Raw genomic sequence first — 20,727 nt, 5'->3', positions numbered from 1 at the left:
TAGTATGCTATGATAGAACCCTAGCCTCACAATCTACATTTTTATGGCTACACTGCACTTTTTGCATTGTCACTGCTTTTCCCTTGTACTACTCAATGTACTAATGTAATAAAATGATCTCATAAGGATGGCATGTGAAACAGCTTTGCACTGTTCCTCAACAGATAACAACAGGCAACCAATAATAATACCATCATTAACACAACCACGAATTCTACTTTTATGCTGCATTTATAGCATAATGGGGTTTCATTTGGCCAATAAAACAATCGGGGCTAGTCCAGTCAACAGGGGAGAATGGCCAAAGAGCTAGGTTTTAAGGCACATCAAAAGAGATAGAAAATTGAAGTGGAGATTTAAGCAAGAGCTTTGGATCCTGAGAATGGGTTTTCAGTAGTTGATTAATTAAGTTCATGGCCAATCAAGGAAATGAAATGGAAAGATCACCAATATCTGCAGGGCCATGGACTTAATAATAAAACTGACAATTTCAAACTCAAGGCCTTGCTTAACTAAGACCCAACACCTTTTATAGCCATAATAGCACATCGAGCTTATTTGTCTCGAAAGAGAAGAGTGTGAAAGGTCAGATAAGATCAGCTCTCCACAATCAGACCATGGCAGTTTGCAGGAATCAATAGATTTTATAAACGTCTTAAAATGACGATTCTTACTGAAGTGGCCATGTCAGGTGTAGTAGTCCTAAATGGGAGTAACTGATGATTCCCTTTGGAGTTGCACAAGAGAGTCACCATATTCCACTGCCATCGTGTATGATCAGGCATCTCACCCAGCCCAAGAAGAACAGGGTGAGATGCCTCCATGACCATCACCCAGTTTCCCTCACATCTACTGTGATGAAGTGCTTTAAGAGGTTGGCCATGGCCAGAATGAACTCCTGCCTAGGTGAGGACCTGGAGCCATTGCAATTTAACCCTCACCACAACAGATCTACAGAAGATGCAATCTCACTGGCCTCCACTCTGCCTTGGTCCACCTGGACAACAGCAATATTACAATAGGCTGCTGTTTATTGATTACAGCTCAGCGTTCAGCACCACCCATACCCACAATATCAATCAATTACCTCCAAGACCTGGGCCTCTGTACCTCCCTCTGCAACGGGATCCTTGACTTACTCATCGGGGAAATGACAGAAGTAACATCTCTTCCATGCTGACAATCAACACTGGCACACCTAAAGGTTGCCTGATAAGCCCACTTTTTCTTTTTTTTTTCTTCTCTCTCTCTCTCTCTCTCTCTGTGTGGCTAGGCTCAGCACAAACGCCATCTATAATTTTGTCAATGACATGACTAATGTTGGCAGAATTTCAGATTGTGATGAGAAGGCACACAAGAGCAAGGCAGATCAGCTAGTTAAGTGATGTTACAACAACAACCTTGCACTCAACATCATTTAAGACCAAGGAATTGATTGTGGACCAGGAAGGAGAAATCAAGGGAACACACACACCAGCCTTCATCAAGGGATCAGAAGTGGGAAGAGTGAGCAGTTTCAAGCTCTTGGGAGTCAACATCTCTGAAAATCTATACTGGGCCAATATATTGATGCAATTGCAAAGGCAGCACAACAGTGGGTAGGGGTTGAGGGGGGGGAAATGGATCAGCTACAATCAAGTGGCTGAGCATACTCGTTGGGTCAAATGGCTTAATTCTGTCCCACTGTCTTATGGTCTATATTTCATTAGGAATTAAAGGAGATACTAAATGGCCGGAGTGGAACCACAACAAAATAACATAACAGTTTTGGGAAGAGTAGAGAAATTAATGGAAGAAACCAGGCACACAAAAGATCCATTAATTTTTTGAAAGATAATTCAGTAAATCTTCAAAAGAAGAATCTACAAAGAAGCTTTGGAAAAATTCTTGTGACATGGAATCTGAAATGTTGTCTGAAGAATGCTGCTCAAAAAGAAAAACACTGCAATTCATATTCTGCCAAAAGGATGAGCTAATAGGCTTAAAATAACATTACAAGAATTTAATGGAATAAACAATGTTGCACAACATACCAGATAAATTTAAAGCTTACTGTAGTGGCTTGAAGCAAAATTAAAATTTTGAAGCAGAGATAACTTGAATGTTCAGGATATTTGAAAGTTCTAATTTTGAAGTTTCTTAAGTTACCGAATCAGCGAACTTTTAATGATGGAAACAAATGGTTGGGAAAGTGCTCCATACTGAAGATTCAAGTTTATTTATCACATGTACATCAAACCATATAGTGAAATGCTGCATGTGCAGTAAGAACCAACTCACCAGAGGGTGTGCTGAGGGCAGTGCACAAATATTGCCACACAATCCAATGCCAACATAGCACGCCCATAATACTGGGCAGAACAACACAGAATGACATAACATCAATGAAATGATCCACAATCCTTCCTCCCACCCATACACAGTTCTTCAAATCCAGGACAGGCTGTCTTCTTCGCCCTCCAGCCTAGAGAGGACTCAGGCTTGCAGAGGGCTCTAACTTCCCCAGTGGACTCAGATTCACAGATGCAGCTCTGGCCAACGGGACTCAACTTTCGGACTTCCGAATCAAACCTCGGGCCTCAGTCTTCAGCACTGGTCTCAGCACACTGCAATCACTGAACACAACGCCTCAAACTCCAGTTTCACTGATTTGCAGTCATCAGAACTCATTCCTTCTAGCCACACGGAACTCAAACTCTGCAAGCCCGACATTCGACCGTGGCTGTCCCATGCCCGTGTCGCCAGTCTCTAAATGCGGAGTGGTGACTTAGAATCTGGCCTGACCTCTAATTCCCCCCACATCCCTGTCCCTAATCCCCTTACCTGAACCCTAACTCTCCTCTGTCCCCAAAACCATCCTTATGTAGCCCCTCCTGGCCAGCCTCAGGGTCGCTCGGCTCGCTGTCGTCTAGGGAAACAGCTCTCGGCCCCGCCAAGTTTGTGTGGATGCTGTGTGAGGTACCCCACCCCGCCCAAATAACAGACAATACACCAGATGCAATTATGATTTACAGTTTATAGATATTACTGGAACTATATAATTAATAGAGAATAAAATATAAAAGGAAAACAAAAGGCGCCACACTTATCAAAGTTCAATCTCTTCGTGCACAAAACAGTTGGAGTTCAAGGACCTTCTTCTTCACCCTGCGACCCCTCCGACCACTTCGACCGGCCGCCTGGGACCACCAACAGTCCATCTCCGTGCCGTATGCCCTCCTCGGGGTCCAACCCCGTTAGCGGACATCACAGCACCTTGTCCATCCTCTGTCTCGCTCTCCCGCCTTCCGCCCCAAAACCCCGCGCATACAGTATCTTCAAGTACACCAAAACCATAACTACTATCCCAATTGGTTAATATCACCCTCTTATCATACTCTAAAGCAAAACAAGCTGCTAGCGCAAACTTTCTCAGCGTTTAACACAAAGCCGCATTCCCCAGATTAACATAACAAAGACGCCATTTTAATTAGCCTCCGCAGTAACATAAAAGTCGAAACCCCCTTACAATCTCCCCCCACCAAATAAAGTTATGTCCTTATGACTTCTAAATAGCTCGCCAACCAATCCTGCAGACACACAAAACACACATACACAGATACACACAGTGACAGTGCTCCCCAAACAGTGGACCTTACTCCCGTCCCACGGGTGCTACATAGGCCAACCTATCTGGGAGCTTCTTAACCCTCCGAGACCTCCGTACCCCCTCACCTAAACCCAAAAGGTTCAGACACTACTAGGGATACCTCAGGCCTGCTTGCCAACTCCTCTCTCACTCAGGCCACCACTACAGCTCAGAGCCCCCTGTCCGGGGCCCCGCCTCTCCTCCTTCCTGATCCTGCCGCAACTCAGAGTGCCCACAGCTACTTTCCCCAAGCCGTACCACCGCTGGGTCTCGTGTAAATTCAGTATCGGCTCAAGGCTGCTACACACGTCCTCAGAAGCAACTCGACACACTGGGTGCCCAGACAATGCCTCCATGAACTCCAGGGTCATTAACCAATCATCGTCTTCTGAATAACTACTGCCACTAGTACCCAAAGTCTCCGGTGCCCTTGCGGTTGTCAAGGATAAATGCTTCAGACACCAGTTGTAAAACGAACTGTACAACAACTTGACCTGCGCCCCGGGGTTGAGGATGGCTTTAGCATCGCTTCCCTCTATCCGTAACGACACCCTGGGGCGTGGCCCCTCTAAGGCTTCAGGAATAGGGTCTTCTCCTTTCGGAAGTACATTGGTACATTGCTGGGAATGTGCTTCCCCAGAGACCCCAAGCCGTTCCCCCACTGGGCCTCCACTAAGTTTCCCGACACCTCTCTGATAAGCTGAACAACTGAAGGAGGGGCTGATCCCCCTGGCACTGCAAGCAATTTAGCCGCCCTCCTAGCCAGAGAAGACACACTGAAAACTTTCCCCCCTCTTTCAAATAACTGACAGCTGTCACTATGGTGTAATTGAACCTGACAGCTCTAACACCGTCACCAGCCCGTCTACTTAAACTTTCAACCAATCCCTGTCGCTCTCCCTCAACTGGGCAGTGCCACTCATCTAATAACTGAGAGATCTGCTCCGCCCTCGTCTCGCACACCTCCGCCCGTCTTGGGGTGGACACTATCCCAAACGCCAGGTGGAGCCTGCCACAGCTAGAACATTTATTCGCAGACACTGCCTCCGAATCAGACCACTCTTTCCTCTCTCTCCCAACAGCATGGACAGCCCCGAGTTCCACCCCGAACTCGTCAACGCTAGTCTGAACTCGAACAAAGACCTCACCCAACACGCATGCAGCAATAACCAGCAAATAACCCAGAGACACACATGACTGATTTAAAAAGGGCACAAACACAGCATCCACACCAACGAATTATCCAGTCTGGCGGGGCCGAGAGCTGTTTCCCTAGACGACAGCAAGCCGAGCAACCCTGAGGGTGGCCAGCGGGGGGGGGGGGGGGGGCTACACTTACAAACTTAAAAAACCATTAAAGAGCAACTAAATCTGAGCCGTGACTCAACGGGAATTGCAGCGCAGCGTCACATAGAAACATAGAAAATAGGTGCAGGAGTAGGCCACTCGGCCCTTCGAGCCTGCACCGCCATTCAGTATGATCATGGCTGATCATCCAACTCAGAACCCTGCACCAGCCTTCTCTCCATACTCCCTGATCCCTTTAGCCACACGGGCCATATCTAACTCCCTCTTAAATATAGCCAATGAACTGGCCTCAACTGTTTCCTGTGGCAGAGAATTCTACAGATTCACCATTCTCTGTGTGAAGAAGTTTTTCCTAATCTCGGTCCTAAAAGGCTTCCCCTTTATCCTCAAACTGTGACCCCTTGTTCTGGACTTCTCCAACATCGGGAACAATCTTCCTGCATCTAGCCTGTCCAATCCCTTTAGGATTTTATATGTTTCAATAAAATCCTCCCTCAATCTTCTAAATTCCAACGAGTATAAGCCTAGTCAATCCAGTCTTTCATCATATGAAAGTCCTGCCATCCCAGGAATCAATCTGGTGAACCTTCTTTGTACTCCCTCTATGGCAAGAATGTCTTTCCTCAGATTAGGGGACCAAAACTGCACACAATACTCCAGGTGTGGTCTCACCAAGGCCTTGTACAACTGCAGTAGTACCCCCCTGCTCCTGTACTCAAATCCTCTTGTTATGAATGCCAGCATACCATTCGCCTTTTTCACCACCTGCTGTACCTGCATGCCCACTTTCAATGACTGGTGTATAATGACACCCAGGTCTTGTTGCACCTCCCCTTTTCCTAATCAGCCACCATTCAGATAATAATCTGTTTTCCTGTTTTTGCCACCAAAGTGGATAACCTCACATTTTCCCACATTAAATTGCATCTGCCATGAATTTGCCCACTCACCTAACCTATCCAAGTCACCCTGCATCCTCCTCACAGCTAACACCGCCGTCCAGCTTCATGTCATCTGCAAACTTGGAGATGCTGCATTTAATTCCGTCATCTAAGTCATTAATATATATTGTAAACAACTGGGGTCCCAGCACTGAGCCTTGCGGTACCCTACTAGTCACTGCCTGCCATTCTGAAAAGGTCCCGTTTATTCTCACTCTTTGCTTACTGTCTGCCAACCAATTCTCTATCCACATCAATACCTTACCCCAATACCATGTGCTTTAAGGTGCACACTAATCTCCTGTGTGGGACCTTGTCAAAAGCCTTTTGAAAATCCAAATATACCACACCCACTGGTTCTCCCCTATCCACTCTACTAGTTACATCCTCAAAAAATTCTATGAGATTCGTCAGACATGATTTTCCATTCAAAAATCCATGCTGACTTTGTCCGATGATTTCACCGCTTTCCAAATGTGCTGTTATCACATCTTTGATAACTGACTCTAGCATTTTCCCCACCACTGATGTTAGGCTAACCGGTCTATATTTCCCTGGTTTCTCTCTCTCTCCTTTTTTAAAAAGCGGGGTTACATTAGCCACCCTCCAATCCTCAGGAACTAGTCCAGAATGTAGAGAATTTTGAAAAATTATCACTAATGCATCCACTATTTCTTGGGCTACTTCCTTAAGCACTCTGGGATGCAGACCATCTGGCCCTGGGGATTTATCTGCCTTTAATCCCTTCAATTTACCTAACACCACTTCCCTACTAACATGCATTTCCCTCAGTTCCTCCATCTCACTAGACCTTCTGTCCCCTGCTATTTCCAGAAGATTATTTACGTCCTCCTTAGTGAAGACAGAACCAAAGTAGTTATTCAATTGGTCTGCCATGTCCTTGCTCCCCATAATCAATTCACCTGTTTCTGTCTGTAGGGGATCTACATTTGTCTTAACCAATCTTTTTCTTTTCACATATCTATAAAAGCTTTTACAGTTAGTTTTTATGTTCCCTGCCAGTTTTCTATCATAATCTTTTTTCCCTTTCCTAATTAAGCCCTTTGTCCTCCTCTGCTGGCCTCTGAATTTCTCCCAGTCCTCAGGTGAGCTGCTTTTTCTGGCTAATTTGTATGCTTCTTCTTTGGAATTGATACTATCCCTAAATTCCCTTGTCAGCCACGGGTGCACTACCTTCCCTGATTTATTCTTTTGCCAAACTGGAATGAAAAATTGTTGTAGTTCATCCATGCCATCTTTAAATGCTTGCCATTGCATATCCATCGTCAACCCTTTAAGTATCATTTGCCAGTCTATATTAGCTAATTCACGTCTCATACCTTCAAAGTTACCCTTCTTTAAGTTCAGAACCTTTGTTTCTGAATTAACTATGTCACTCTCCATCTTAATGAAGAATTCCACCATATTATGGTCACTCTTAGGGGCCTCTCACAATAAGATTGCTAATTAACCCTTCCTCATTGCTCAAAACCCAGTCCAGAATAGCCTGCTCTCCAGTTGGTTCCTCCACATGTTGGTTCAAAAAATCATCCCACATACATTCCAAGAAATCCTCTTCCTCAGCATCTTTACCAATTTGGTTCACTCAATCTATATGTAGATTGAAGTCACCCATTATAACTGCTGTTCCTTTATTGCACGCATTTCTAGTTTCCTGTTTAATGCCATTCCCAACCTCACTACTACTGTTAGGTGGCCTGTACACAACTCCCACCAGTGTTTCTGCCCCTTAGTGTTATGCAGCTCTACCCATATCGATTCCACATCCTCCCGGCTGATGTCCTTCCTTTCCATTGCGTTAATCTCCTCTCTAACCAGCAATGCTACCCCACCTCCTTTTCTTTCATGTCTATCCCTCCTGAATATTGAATATCCCTGAATGCTGAGCTCCCATCCTTGGTCACCCTGGAGCCATGTCTCTGTGATCCCAACGATATCATATTCATTAATAACAAGCTGCACTTTAAATTCATCCACCTTTTTACGAATGCTCCTTGCATTGACACACAAATCATTCAGGCTTGCTTTTACAACACTCTTAGCCCTTATACAGTTTTGGAGATATGCTAAACTACTGTAACTAGACATTAGTATTTATGCATAAATTTTCATTATAAAAGAAAATTTTATTACAGAAGAATCTCCATTCAAATCATTCACTGTTTTTAAAAATAAATAACCAAACAAATCAAATCTAACACAGAATTTACTCAGAGTCTTACCAATGTCAGAAGCTTTGTCAATTACTATTTCTGTTGACTTTGGTCGAATACTGATTTCAGGTTTTGGTCTAAACACTGCTGAATCAAGGTCTGACTTTGGTCGATTGCAAGGCACCTCTCCATTTACCCTATTAAAGACAACAAAACTTATTAAGTGATTGATCATATGTTTAAGGGCATAATTATCCATGATTACAGAGCCTATAATTTCACATACAAGGAGTTGTTAAAAAAAATCCAGAATTATTACATTCTTCCAGGACAAGTCTTTCTGCTGATGAAACTGATTGATCCGATGCCATTGTCAAACAATCATGTGTAATCATTCCTACACTTGTCATTAATTCAAGATTGGGACAGAGAAACATCCAACCCCAGTCATGGAATGTATGCAATCCTTGCTTACTGTCCTAATCACATAGATTCTAGTGCTACACAAAACTGAGCTACCCTCCTTAACATCAATATGACACCTGATCGATCTTTGAAAGTATATTTCTGTTGATATTAAATGAAGTGAATCTTCACAAGATGTCCAGAAGCATTCACTACTGAAACCAGGGACTTATTACTTGGATAACTCTTTCTACAAGTAGACTGGAGGTGTGGGCTATTGCAGGATAGATTCCAATGTTGCACCAATTGATTGGAGAGTAATTTTGCTCAGAAGGACAAAGATAAATAACAACAAAGGGGCAGAACAATTCATGCCAAAGATCATTATGTAATTATTCAACCTGTTTTCAATTACTTCTGCAGCAGAGTGTCTGCTCTGCGCTATTATGAAAAATAATCCAGATCACGTAACACATCATTCTTCATGACCTTCGTTGATGTTATTACAACTGTTATTAAGCTATTTCTTTGGAGCAGAAAAAAGCTGCTAGTTTTCATTGGGAGAAATTAATTGCAATGCCCTAACCAGTTTGACTGGAATTGGTACCCTTGACATAACCAAATATTAGTATTTATAAGAATAGAAGATCATTTCTGGGCAGTCAGTATACTGAATCTTACGTTTTGGTTATATCATATTAATCGAGAGGACTGTCCGGTTTGGGCTTCTTTAGAAGTTAACTCTGTTAATAAATTTTCTATCATTTCTCTTCTCTGATCCTCAATTCCTTTATCTTTAAGTAATTTAACTGATAATTTTATAGTTAAACACACTTTAAGGATTTGGGTACAATTTAGAAAATATTTTGTTTTATTGAATTTTTCACTTTCCAGTCCCATTTTTTCTAACTATTTTTTTTTAAACCTTCTATGTCCAATGTTTTTAAAGAGTGGAATAGATTGGGTATTAAATATTTTCATGATTTATTTGTTGGAGATAGTCTCTCTTCATCTGAACAACTGTCAGTGAAGTATAGCCTACCGAGAACTCACTTCTTTTGATATTTACAAATTAGAGACTCCTTGCGTTCTCAAGTACATACATTTCCTAAAAGTCCAGATAAAATTTTACTTGATATAATTTTTAATTTGAAACCCTTCCATAATACATCTATATCTAATGTTTATGGTATGCTGTTGGGAATAAGAAATATTCCTTTAGATAAAATTAAAAATCTTTGTGAACAAGATTTACAGATTTCACTTTCTGATGACACTTGGAATGAAATTTTTAAATTGGTTAATACCTCATCGTTATGTGCCTGTCATTCCCTTCTACAATTTAAAGTGGTTCATACAGCCCATATGTCTAAATACAAGCTGTCTCGTTTTTATTCGGATATATCGCCCTATTGTGAAGCTTCACTAATCCATATGTTTTGGACTTGTCCGAATCTTGAAAAATATTGGAAGGAAGTATTTCAAACTTTTTTGGTGCTTTTTAAAGTAAATTTTAAACCTAATCCTTTGACTGCCTTATTTGGTATTGTTGGAGGAAATGATATTATTTTGGAGACACATGATCTGCATATTTTGGCCTTTATTTCTCTTATAGCCAGGAGGGCATTGTTGCTTAAGTGGAAGGATGCCACTCCGCCTGCTCATACTCATTGGTTACATGATGTTATGTCTTGCTTAAATTTAGAGAAGATTCGCTGTTCAATTTCTGAACCTAGACAAGATTTTTTAACATTGTGGGGAGCTTTTTTGAATTACTTTCAAAATCTTTGAACTGCTATTAAGCAGATGTTGGCTAATAATGTTTTACTATATGTTAAAGATTTTTTCCCCTTTTTTTAACCTAACAGCTTTTTTTTTCTGGTAGCAGGTTTAGATTTTTTTGTATAATAAAATTATCTGTTTTCAATATTATCTTTAAATTTAATTTGTATGGATATGAGGTAATTACACTTTATCTGTGATTTCAATATAATTTATTGTCACCAAACAATTGGTACTAGAACGTACATAGATTGTAATCAATATATATTATATATCCTACTGTATTCTTTTATGTAAGAAATTAATAAAAATATTGAAAGAGAAACAGAAGATATAGGAGCAGAATTAGGCCATTTGGCCATCGAGTCTGTTCCACCATTTCATCATGGCTGATCCATTTTCCTCTCAGTCCCAATCTCCTGCCTTCCATTTAGGTCTGCCATCTCAGAGAGTTTCCACATCCAATCACATGGCAGTTGGTTCAGCAAGGGATCCATTCTCAAATATTTTCTTTAAAAAAAATCAATGATTTTGACGTGAATTATAATTAATAAACATTTGCAATATATTTGCTATCTGCAAGCTCAATTGCGTCAATACTGAAGTGAGATAAAAAGGGTACAAGTTTCCGTACAACTTCGGCTGTGGAGGCCAAGTCATTGGGTGCATTTAAGGCAAGAGATAGATAGTTTCTTGAATAGCCAGGGTATCAAAGGGTATGGGGAGAAGGCAGGGGAGTGGGGATGACTGAAAGAATTGGATCAGCCCATGATGGAATGACAGAGCAGACTCGATGGGCCAAACGGCCTACTTCTGCTCCTATATTTTATGGTCTTATAGGTCCTTTCTAATAGGCATCAAGAGACATGAATTAAAGTTTTAATCCTGTTTATAAATGTTAAAATTAAAATCAGTAAATGAGACCTGAACATTTGAGCACAGACAAATATGGAATTTATTCTCTAATGAAAGTGCTGCTCACTGCACCAATGTACAAAGTAGCCCACTCAAATAGATTGACCTTCATGTACAAATGACTAGTGGCAAGCAATGTGTTTTAGTTCACCAGTGGTGGTTTTAAAAAGACTGTTTTTACTATTCAATTTCAGAACAGGCAGCATCGTAAATTGTAGGGCAAATTGATGTATTATGCTGTCACACATGTATACCAGAGAAGTAGTGAAGGAGAGGGAGGGAGCTCAGGCACAATTGAGTTCAAGTGCAAATGATACATAACAACATTTTAACAGCATTCTTCACTGCAATTTCAATTGCCTAATCACAGGAAGACTGGGAACTTGTAGTAAGATGCAAAGCCAACTGTGATGTTGATTGTTAAAAACAGCAGGATGACAAGACCCACTGATTACACAGACAATTGACAACCACAGAAAAATGTGAAGCAGTCAGTTTTGTAAATAATAGGGAAAGAAAATATCCATCTAAAAGACCAGTTTTAAACAGAGCAGCCTTGGTGCATAGATACTTTTGACAGATAACACTATGAAATAAGCAACATTAAAGAAAAGATGAGAATTCTTGGTATCCTAAATATAGATAAAAGGAGCTGGTGTTGAATTATTTTTCAAGACCCATCGGGGTAGTTGGCACTCCAATGTATGAAGAACACAAAAAGTGGCAGCAAGATTTGTCAAAATCTATTAAAAATAATGCTTAAGCCTTAAATGATCGACAGGCAAATTATTCTTTTCTTATACTAAAGCAAAGAAAATGAAAAAGAAAACAAATGAAGATTACATTTTTGGACTGCTTCCATTGTTTAGAGCAAACTGTAATATGAGAGAAAATGTCTAATAAATACTTAAAGGCGATGCTAGTCAGGAAAGCTCTCCTTTACAATAACTACAGGACTGCAGTATATAAGAGCAGAAATTCTGTCTTCTGAGCTTGTGCTGTTTACTGGAAGACATTGGCGTTTTGTCCCTATAGGTATGTACTGTTCCCCTTTACAAATATTTCCCATTATGAACTTCACTTCCACCACCGTTATAGATGGAACATTCCGGACAGAGGCAACCATCCCACCCTGCAAAAACTCATTTCAGGGAGGTAGCAAACTCCTGGAACTTCCGGGAGAGGTGGGATGTCTGCAGTAGAGTAGCTCCTTAGCAGCTAGCCAGCTAGTTTAGATAACGTTAGCTATGCTAATGAACAAATGACACCTGTTAAACTCACCTCAACACGTCTTTTACATTTTAACCCACCATGGGCAATAGAAAAGTCACAGTTGTAAACAGTGCAGTGAGCAACACTGTTATTATTTTGACCCCTATTAGGCAGGGGTACACTTTAGTGTAGTCTGGGGTGACATACGTTTTATATTTTCTTTTTTTGGAACACTCTGCCACTCTGACTTTTTTTTGGAACTCTCTCGCTCTTGCTCTCGCGCTCACTCTCTCTCGTGGTTGCTCTCACTTGCGCTTGCTTTCTTGCTCTTGCGCTCGCTCTTTCTCGTGCATTCTCTCATGCTCGCTCTCAAAAAAATCAATTTCCGGGACATTGTATATAATTTGCGGGCATCAGGGAGCCACTATTAATATGCGGGAGACTCCCGGAACTTCCGCGAGAGGTGGGATGTCTGCAGAGGGCTGAACCTAATCACTAGCTGCCGTCTCCAGCTGCAGGCACTCACCACAGATGATCAAACCCACTGCTTTCAGGACCCTGAAATCAGTCAGTGAAGTCTCAGTGGCAACAGGGCTTCAGGTGGCATTGTACCAAGGTCCTGCATGCAAATATTCTAACAAGCTTTGACAGCAACCTTGGAGGAGTTTTGGCATAGATATTGTTGGTCAATTTTTTTTTTTAAGTCAAACCATATTATGAGAAAGGTTCCAGTTTCTTTCTATCCCTTTCTATGAGAATATACGATGCTTAAAAGCTCCTCCCCAAACTTAGGAAATTTTGTAAACATCTGAAGCAAAAGCAAAATGACTTCAGTCCAACATTATTAATAATTTATGATATTTTTTCACCTCACGAGTACACTTACAATGACAAATCGTACAGTATAAGAACCTTGAAGAGATCTTACTTGGATAGAGGAGGAGGAACGGTGGGTTTCTCTGGTCGCTTGGGAGGGGTGGCTGACTTGAAGGGATGATGCTTCATAGGGAGGCCGGGTTTCTTGGGCGGGACCATTGGGGCAGATGGTTTCGTGGACTTCTGATCATCTACACAGACACAAAGGCACAAACCACAATTTGATTATTCACTTTAACCGCCAAGACACTGGGAAACGGAAAGGTGAATGCTGGGAAATCTCTGTGGGTCAGGCAGTACCTGGGGAGGCAAGATCGGTTAATATTTCAGATTGACGACCTTTCATCAGAACTGAGGAAAAACTACAACTAAATTGGGCAAAAGCAGGAATGGAGAAGAGAAAAAGAATGTTAGTGAAAGGGTGTTTTTTTAAACTGTGACTAGTAAGTGATGGCAGATAGATCCACTACAATTAAAAAACTTTCACTACCCTCAGGTGTAGTCTTCACCCAATCAGAGACATACTTTTTGATCTCTCCAGCCCTCTCCCCTTTCTAAAGCTTGAAACCGTTTCTAACTTCTGTTCTGATGAAAGTTTATGTACCTGAAACATGAACTCTGTTTCTGCCTAATCTGATACTTCCAGAATCTTTAGATTTAATTTCAGATTTCAAGCACCAGCAGGTGTTATTTTTGCTTTTTCATAACAAAACCTCATATTTGAACACTATTTCTAACAACCTGTGCACAGAATTTGATGCACATAGCACCCAGCCAAACGATTAATTTTAACTAGTGATAAAAATTTAATGCAGAAACTTAACGTAATGCAATATATAACCTCCGTGCTTCTCACTTCATGCGTCCCCCGCCTTTCCCCCTCACCTGGCTTCTTGTATCACCCTCCAGCTTGTAACTCCTTCCCCTCCCTTATCTTCTGCCCCCTCCCTTTCCAGTCCTGATGAAGGGTCTAGGCCTGAAATATCGACTCTTTATTCCCTCACTATAGACCTGCTGAGTCCCATCAGCATTTTGTGTGTTATTAAACATTTAAAAGCTTCAAAATACATTAAATGTTCAATAAAGAAATAAGCGAGTTTCCCTGACTACAACATAAATAACTAGAAATCTTAGAAGATGCCAGAGCCCTTCATAGTTGATCATGTGGAACTGGTAACCACTGTTTGAGGAGGAAAACACAGTGACCAACCTGCACACAGCTCTGCCTCACAAACAGATTCGATTTGTTTTATTGATCCACGTCAGAATTTAACATAAAGCAAGAATATTGTTCTACAAACAGTCCAAGCTAAACTCTAAGATGCAACTCAGGTTACGTCTACACTTCGCCGGATAATTTTGAAAACGCCAGTTTCGAGTAAAATCGACAGGCGTCCAGCACTAAGCGTTTTTCAAAATATCTCCGTCCACATTAGACGGATATTTGGGCGAATCTCCTCCGACTGGGCATGCGCAGGACACACAGAAAACAAGCGAAGAGGAAACGGTATACTTGGTGCCCGTTTGTCCAGTTACAGAGTAGAAAAAGTTAAAAGGAATTGCTCTTGGCTCTCGCGCAGGAGGACTTAAAACTAAAAAAATACTGGAGCGTATGGAGGCAACCGACAGGGAGTTCATGGACAGTATGACCCGGCTGACGACGAACACTGAAAAACTGACTAACTCTGTTGCATTAATAAAGCACCTTGTTAAATGTATAAAACATGTCTATATCAGTGTAATCTTGTATTTCCATACAATGTTACATCAGGCTGTTACACATCTATTGTCAGAGAAGTACTTGCACAAATAGGTAAAGCACCTTCATACAAGCAAGGACAGAAAACAGGGCAAAGTGAGAATTTATTCAGTAAGCTATGGGTCAAAGTATTTGGTGAATACATTTCTAACTCTTCTGGCTTCAGTCCAGTTGCCGTCCATTCTGAAATTGTTAGGTTCTGCGAAGCACAGAATCAAATATCGCTGTGATGATTGTACGCGCTAGTATCGATTCTTTGGCGACAATAAAGTAGTAATAATAATAAGAATAATAAGAAGAAAACAATGAAATGCCGCGCTGTCGCCATCTGTTCCGGCACGTCATGACAGCGGTTTTAAAAAGCTCTGGTTACCCCGTACACACTGCAATGGATATTAGGCGTTTTCAGATTTATTCACTCTGGAGACCGTTTCTGAAAATCTCCATTTTCAGTGGCTGAAAACGCCATTTCAGTGTGGACGGAAGGTCAAAACGAAGAGAAAAGGCTTTGTTTTCAAAATTATCCAGCGTAGTGTGGACGTAGCCTCAGACGATAGATGCTGCCTCAGTTGTGCACGTGTGCACAGCAACTGATGTGCTGCTAATGACACAGGCATCAACACCCCTCTTGTCTGTGCAGACACAGCCTGATCGGAGGCAAGTGTTGACCACATTTGTAGCCTTGATTTACTTTTCCAGCACTCTTGGAATTTTCAAATACGAACAGAAAACAGTGGAAGAATGCAACAGTTAACATTTCAGGTTGAAAACCCTAGATCAGACCTGAACTGTTAACTTAGTTTCTCTTCCTCCACGCACATCCTGAACTGCTGAGTACTTACAGTTTTCATTTTGGATTTCCACCAACTGCAATTTTCTTTTTGATTTTCCACAGTATTTTAATTCTGTTACAGATCTTGTAAATTAGTCTGATAGCACTGGGCAGCAAATTTTTTCCCCGAAGGTGTTGCTTCCTCAGAATTTATTTTTTTTTTTGGTTATGATAGTCCGCTTGAAGCTGAACACAAATGTAATGCATTTAATTGCATAACAGCGCTGATGCTTTGCAATTGTTCAACTAAGCTAAAAAAATTTGTGATGATTTTCAGTTGTACTCAGTGTCCGAGGCTTCTTGCTTAAGTGTCCCAACAATAATCAGCCAGCACTGATAGATTCTGGTTGTCCTGATACTGTTTCTCCATGACCGCAATGTCCTTGTGAAGCCTTTCACAATGCTTGTCACTGACAGCTCCAAGATTTGCAGAGGAGTCTTTTAAATTGGAAAGCAGAAAATTAATCTTCAGTAATATGTTGAACTTCATGGCTTTGTATGCTTGAAGCCTGTTGTCAACCAGGTGCACATAGTTTGTTGCTCTGCAATTACCAAGAAAATTTTCAACAACATCCTGAATGCTTTCCATATGATTTTCTCCAGTCCCACTAAAAGTTCTTCAAAGCGCCTGCCATTGCCGACCTGTTTGGGTTGTGGACCAACAACAATGGCTTCCTTAATCTTGGCATCAGTTATTCTGGAAAACATATGTCTCAAATATCATTGGGACAGCAAATGCCATTGATTTCTGAGTACCGCTGAGCCAAACTCCACGATCAACAGCGCATGCTGCACAACAAATGCAAGAAGTCTAGGCTTTGCCTTGGTCGCCAATTTTGCACCCCAAGTAGAGATCAGAGACGTTCTTGATGAGGAGTCATGCTCTGTCTTTGAGTTTCAAATGTATGCTTGCCACAAATATAATAGAAAGTATTGTAGAAACATAGAAAACCTACAGCACAATACAGGCCCTTCGGCCCACAAAGTTGTGCCGAACATGTCCCTACCTTAGAAATTACTAGGCTTACCCATAGCCCTCTACTTTTCTGAGCTCCATGTACCCATCCAGAAGTCTCTTAAAAGAACCTATCATATCCGCCTCCACAACCATTGCCGGCAGCCCATTCCACGCACTCACCACTCTCCGAGTAAAAAACTTACCCCTGACATCTCCTCTGTACCTACTCCCAAGCACCTTAAACCTGTGCCCTCTTGCGGCAGCCACTTCAGCCCTGGGAAAAAGCCTCTGACTATCTACATGATCAATACCGCTCATCATCTTATACACCTCTATCTGGTCACTTCTCATCCTCCGTCGCTCCAAGGAGAAAAGGCCAAGTTCACTCAACCTGTTTTCATAAGACATGCTCCCCAATCCAGACAACATCCTTGTAAATCTCCTTTGCACCCTTTCTATGGTTTCCACATCCTTCCTGTAGTGAGGCAACCAGAATTGGGCACAATACTCCAAGCAGGGTCTGACCAAGATCCTATATAGCTGCAACATTACCTCTTGGCTCCTAAATGCAATTCCACAACTGATGAAGGCCAATACACCGTATGGCTTCTTAACCACATAGTCAACCTGTGCAGCTGCTTTGAGCGTCCTATGGACTCGGATCCCAAGATCCCTCTGATCCTCCCCACTACCAAGGTCTTACCATTAATACTATATTCCGCCATCATAGTTGACCTACCAAAATGAACAACCTCACGCTTAACTGGGTTGAACTTCATCTGCCACTTCTCAGCCCAGTTTTGCATCCTATCTATGTTCTGTTGTAACCTCTGACAGCTCTCCACACTATCCATAACACCTCCAACCTTTGTGTCATCAGCAAACTTACTAACCCATCCCTTCACTTCCTCATCCAGGTCATTTATAAAAATCACGAAGAGCAAGTGTCCCAGAACAGATCCCTGAGGCACACCACTGGTCACCAACCTCCATGCAGAACATGACCAGTTCTGGTTCCACAAAGCAATGTCCCCTTGGATCCCATGCCTCCTTACTTTCTCAATAAGCCTGGCATGGGGTACCTTATCAAATGCCTTGCTGAAATCTATATACACTACATCCACTGCTCTTCCTTCATCCATGTGTTTAGTCACATCCTCAAAAAATTCAATCAGGCTCGTAAGGCACGATCTGCCCTTGACAAAGCCATGCTGACTATTCCTAATCATATTATGCCTCTCCAGATGTTCATAAATCCTGCCTCTCAGGATCTTCTCCATCAACTTACCAACCACTGATGTAAGACTCACTGGTCTATAATTTCCTGGGCTATCTCTACTCGCTCTCTTGAATAAGGGAACAACATCCGCAACCCTCCAATCCCCGGGAACCTCTCCCGTCCCCATTGATGATTCAAAGATCATCGCCAGAGGCTCAGCAATCTCCTCCCTCACCTCCCACAGTAGCCTGGGGTACATCTCATCCGGTCCCGGCGACCTACCCAACTTGATGCTTTCCAAAAGCTCCAGCACATCCTCTTCCTTAATATCTACATGCTCAAGCTTTTCAGTCCACTGCAAGTCATCACTAAAACCACCAAGATCCTTTTCCATAGTGAATACTGAAGTAAAGTATTCATTAAGTACCTCTGCTATTTCCTTTGGTTCCATACGTACTTTCCCACTGTCACACTTGAGAGGTTCTATTCTTTCACGTCTTATTGTGGCTGTTGCAACATTGAGAAAACATTTTGCTATCACAAGTATTCCTGAAAACACAATTATTTTTATCATAATCAGTAGATACAATATACTACACAGATAGAGCATGCGCATCACCATGATTGCAAACAATATACATAGAAACATAGAAAATAGGTGCAGGAGTAGGCCATTCAGCCCTTCGAGCCTGCACCGCCATTTATTATGATCATGGCTGATCATCCAACTCAGAAACCCGCCCCAGCCTTCCCTCCATACCCCCTGACCCCTGTAGCCACAAGGGCCATATCTAACTCCCTCTTAAACATAGCCAATGAACTGGCCTCAACAGTTTGCTGTGGCAGAGAATTCCACAGATTCACCACTCTCTGTGTGAAGAAGTTTTTCCTAATCTCGGTCCTAAAAGACTTCCCCTCTATCCTCAAACTGTGACCCCTTTATGTATATTATCTATACATGTAAATGCAATGTATAGATTGGTGTGTGCATGATGCTTTTATAGCCTTTCTAATACCTGTCTTGCCACGCAGCATGTGCCCTGCTTAAACATGTTTGGGAAAGACAGAAAACCTTTCAGAACATTGTGGGCCCATTTTAATTGACTTGAATTATGAATTGAAATAACAAATCTAGGCAATTTCCAAAACAAAAAAATGGCGTGTGATAGAGAAGTTTCATGTCGATTTTCATTATCAGCAGCCCAAAATCCATAAGATGAACCAAAAAAGTACTCAGCAGGCAAAATCTTTGTTGCTCCGTGTAGTCATGGAACGCTTTTAAAATGAGATAATAGGAAGGCTCTTTTACCTGATCCCGAAATACAGTGCAAGTTTACAATTTAAAGGGCTTGGTGAAATAAAACACCACAATTTATCAGCAATAAACACCAATACATCTTAAACACAAGAGATGGCCAGCACATCTTGTAGTTTGCATGGCAGAGAAATCTGATGTGGGTTCCCCTCAGTTTCTATACCAGCATTAACAATATGGTGCAGATTTGTTCTGTTGAGATGATCAAATCCACCACTGATCACCAGTCATCTCATCTAGACTCTGCGCATTTCCTTATAAGATTAATATTCTTATTTCACTGGCACCTGTTAAGATTACTTCAGTGTCGTAGTGAGAATTGACCAAGATATCTGTGTCACCCCTGTCATGACTGGTATCTATGACTGCTGGGCTGCCTAATCTGCTGATGAATTTGGCTTCAAAACAGCAGAGGCAACAGGAACAGCCACAAGAAAACAAAAAGTTAATTTTGAACTTCCAAAGAACCCTGCTAAGAGCTCAAATTTCAAAGTGGACAAAGTATCTATACTATATACAACCTTGAGATTTGTCTCTCGTTTATGCTACATTGTACCTTATTACATCCTGCAGCTTCGAGACTGCAGTTCACACCACAAGAATATCAGGTTGTACAGGCAGTTCAAAAGCTCAGTTCATCCCAGAAAAAGTGTGATTAATACAGTAATTTAGAGTTTTGTTTGCTACCAGGAAACAGTCATTGTGCTTCACCAGTACCATTTTAAACTGCAGCTCCTTTTAGACATCAATACTAGACAACCTGATGATTCCTAACCAACAGGAACCACGTGGTGCGTCAACAGCATTTCATCTGCCCTGAAGTTCACCATAACCAGCACCAGTGTAGAGACTGGATATTGATTTCTCTACCCAAAAACAGCAAGACTAGATTGGTCTGAAACAGGCCAAACTCCCAGAAACGCTGTTGCTTAACTTCTACAGAAGCAGAACCGAAACCATCCTGACCAACAGCACCACAGTGTGGTATACCAGCTGCAGAGCCACTGAGCGACAAGACCTGCATCGCGAGGTGAAGGCAGCCCAGCGAACTGTCAGGATGGAGCTCCCAGGACTGGACACCATCTATTCCAGCAGACTCAGGAGGAAAGCAATCAGCATAACCAGAGACAACACACACCCTAGCCACTCCCTGTTTGACCCGCTGCCGTCCAGCAAGAGGTTCAGGACACCACAAGCCAGAACAGATAGACTGAAGCTTCTATCCCAGAGCTGTGGCCTCCATCACACCACTCCCACAGAACAATGACTGAAACTGTGAGCACACACACACACACACAAGGACTCAAGTACTTGCATTAATGGCACTTTGTGCATTACTGTGATATTCTGGTGCTGCTGCAACGTATTTTCTGCTACATATCTATTTAATACTGTTTTTCTAT

At 41.9% G+C, this 20,727-nt stretch overlaps 1 protein-coding gene across 2 annotated transcripts in view; it reads right to left on the bottom strand.

Annotated features, from left to right (window-relative positions):
* The window catches only part of cd2ap (CD2-associated protein), a 253,762-nt gene that overhangs the window by 15,160 nt on the left and 217,875 nt on the right, over positions 1–20,727 (bottom strand). For both annotated transcript variants that reach the window (XM_063034875.1, XM_063034884.1), the window contains 2 exons: positions 13,294–13,432; positions 8,121–8,248 (listed from right to left, as the gene is read on the bottom strand). In XM_063034875.1, coding sequence (XP_062890945.1) covers positions 8,121–8,248; positions 13,294–13,432 — 267 coding nt within the window. The remainder of the gene's footprint in view (positions 1–8,120; positions 8,249–13,293; positions 13,433–20,727) is intronic.

Source organism: Mobula hypostoma, chromosome 2, assembly GCF_963921235.1.
Source record: "Mobula hypostoma chromosome 2, sMobHyp1.1, whole genome shotgun sequence".
Taxonomy (NCBI): Eukaryota; Metazoa; Chordata; class Chondrichthyes; order Myliobatiformes; family Myliobatidae; genus Mobula; species Mobula hypostoma.
Note: the sequence above shows the minus strand (reverse complement) of the source record. Positions and strands in the feature narration are given on the sequence as shown.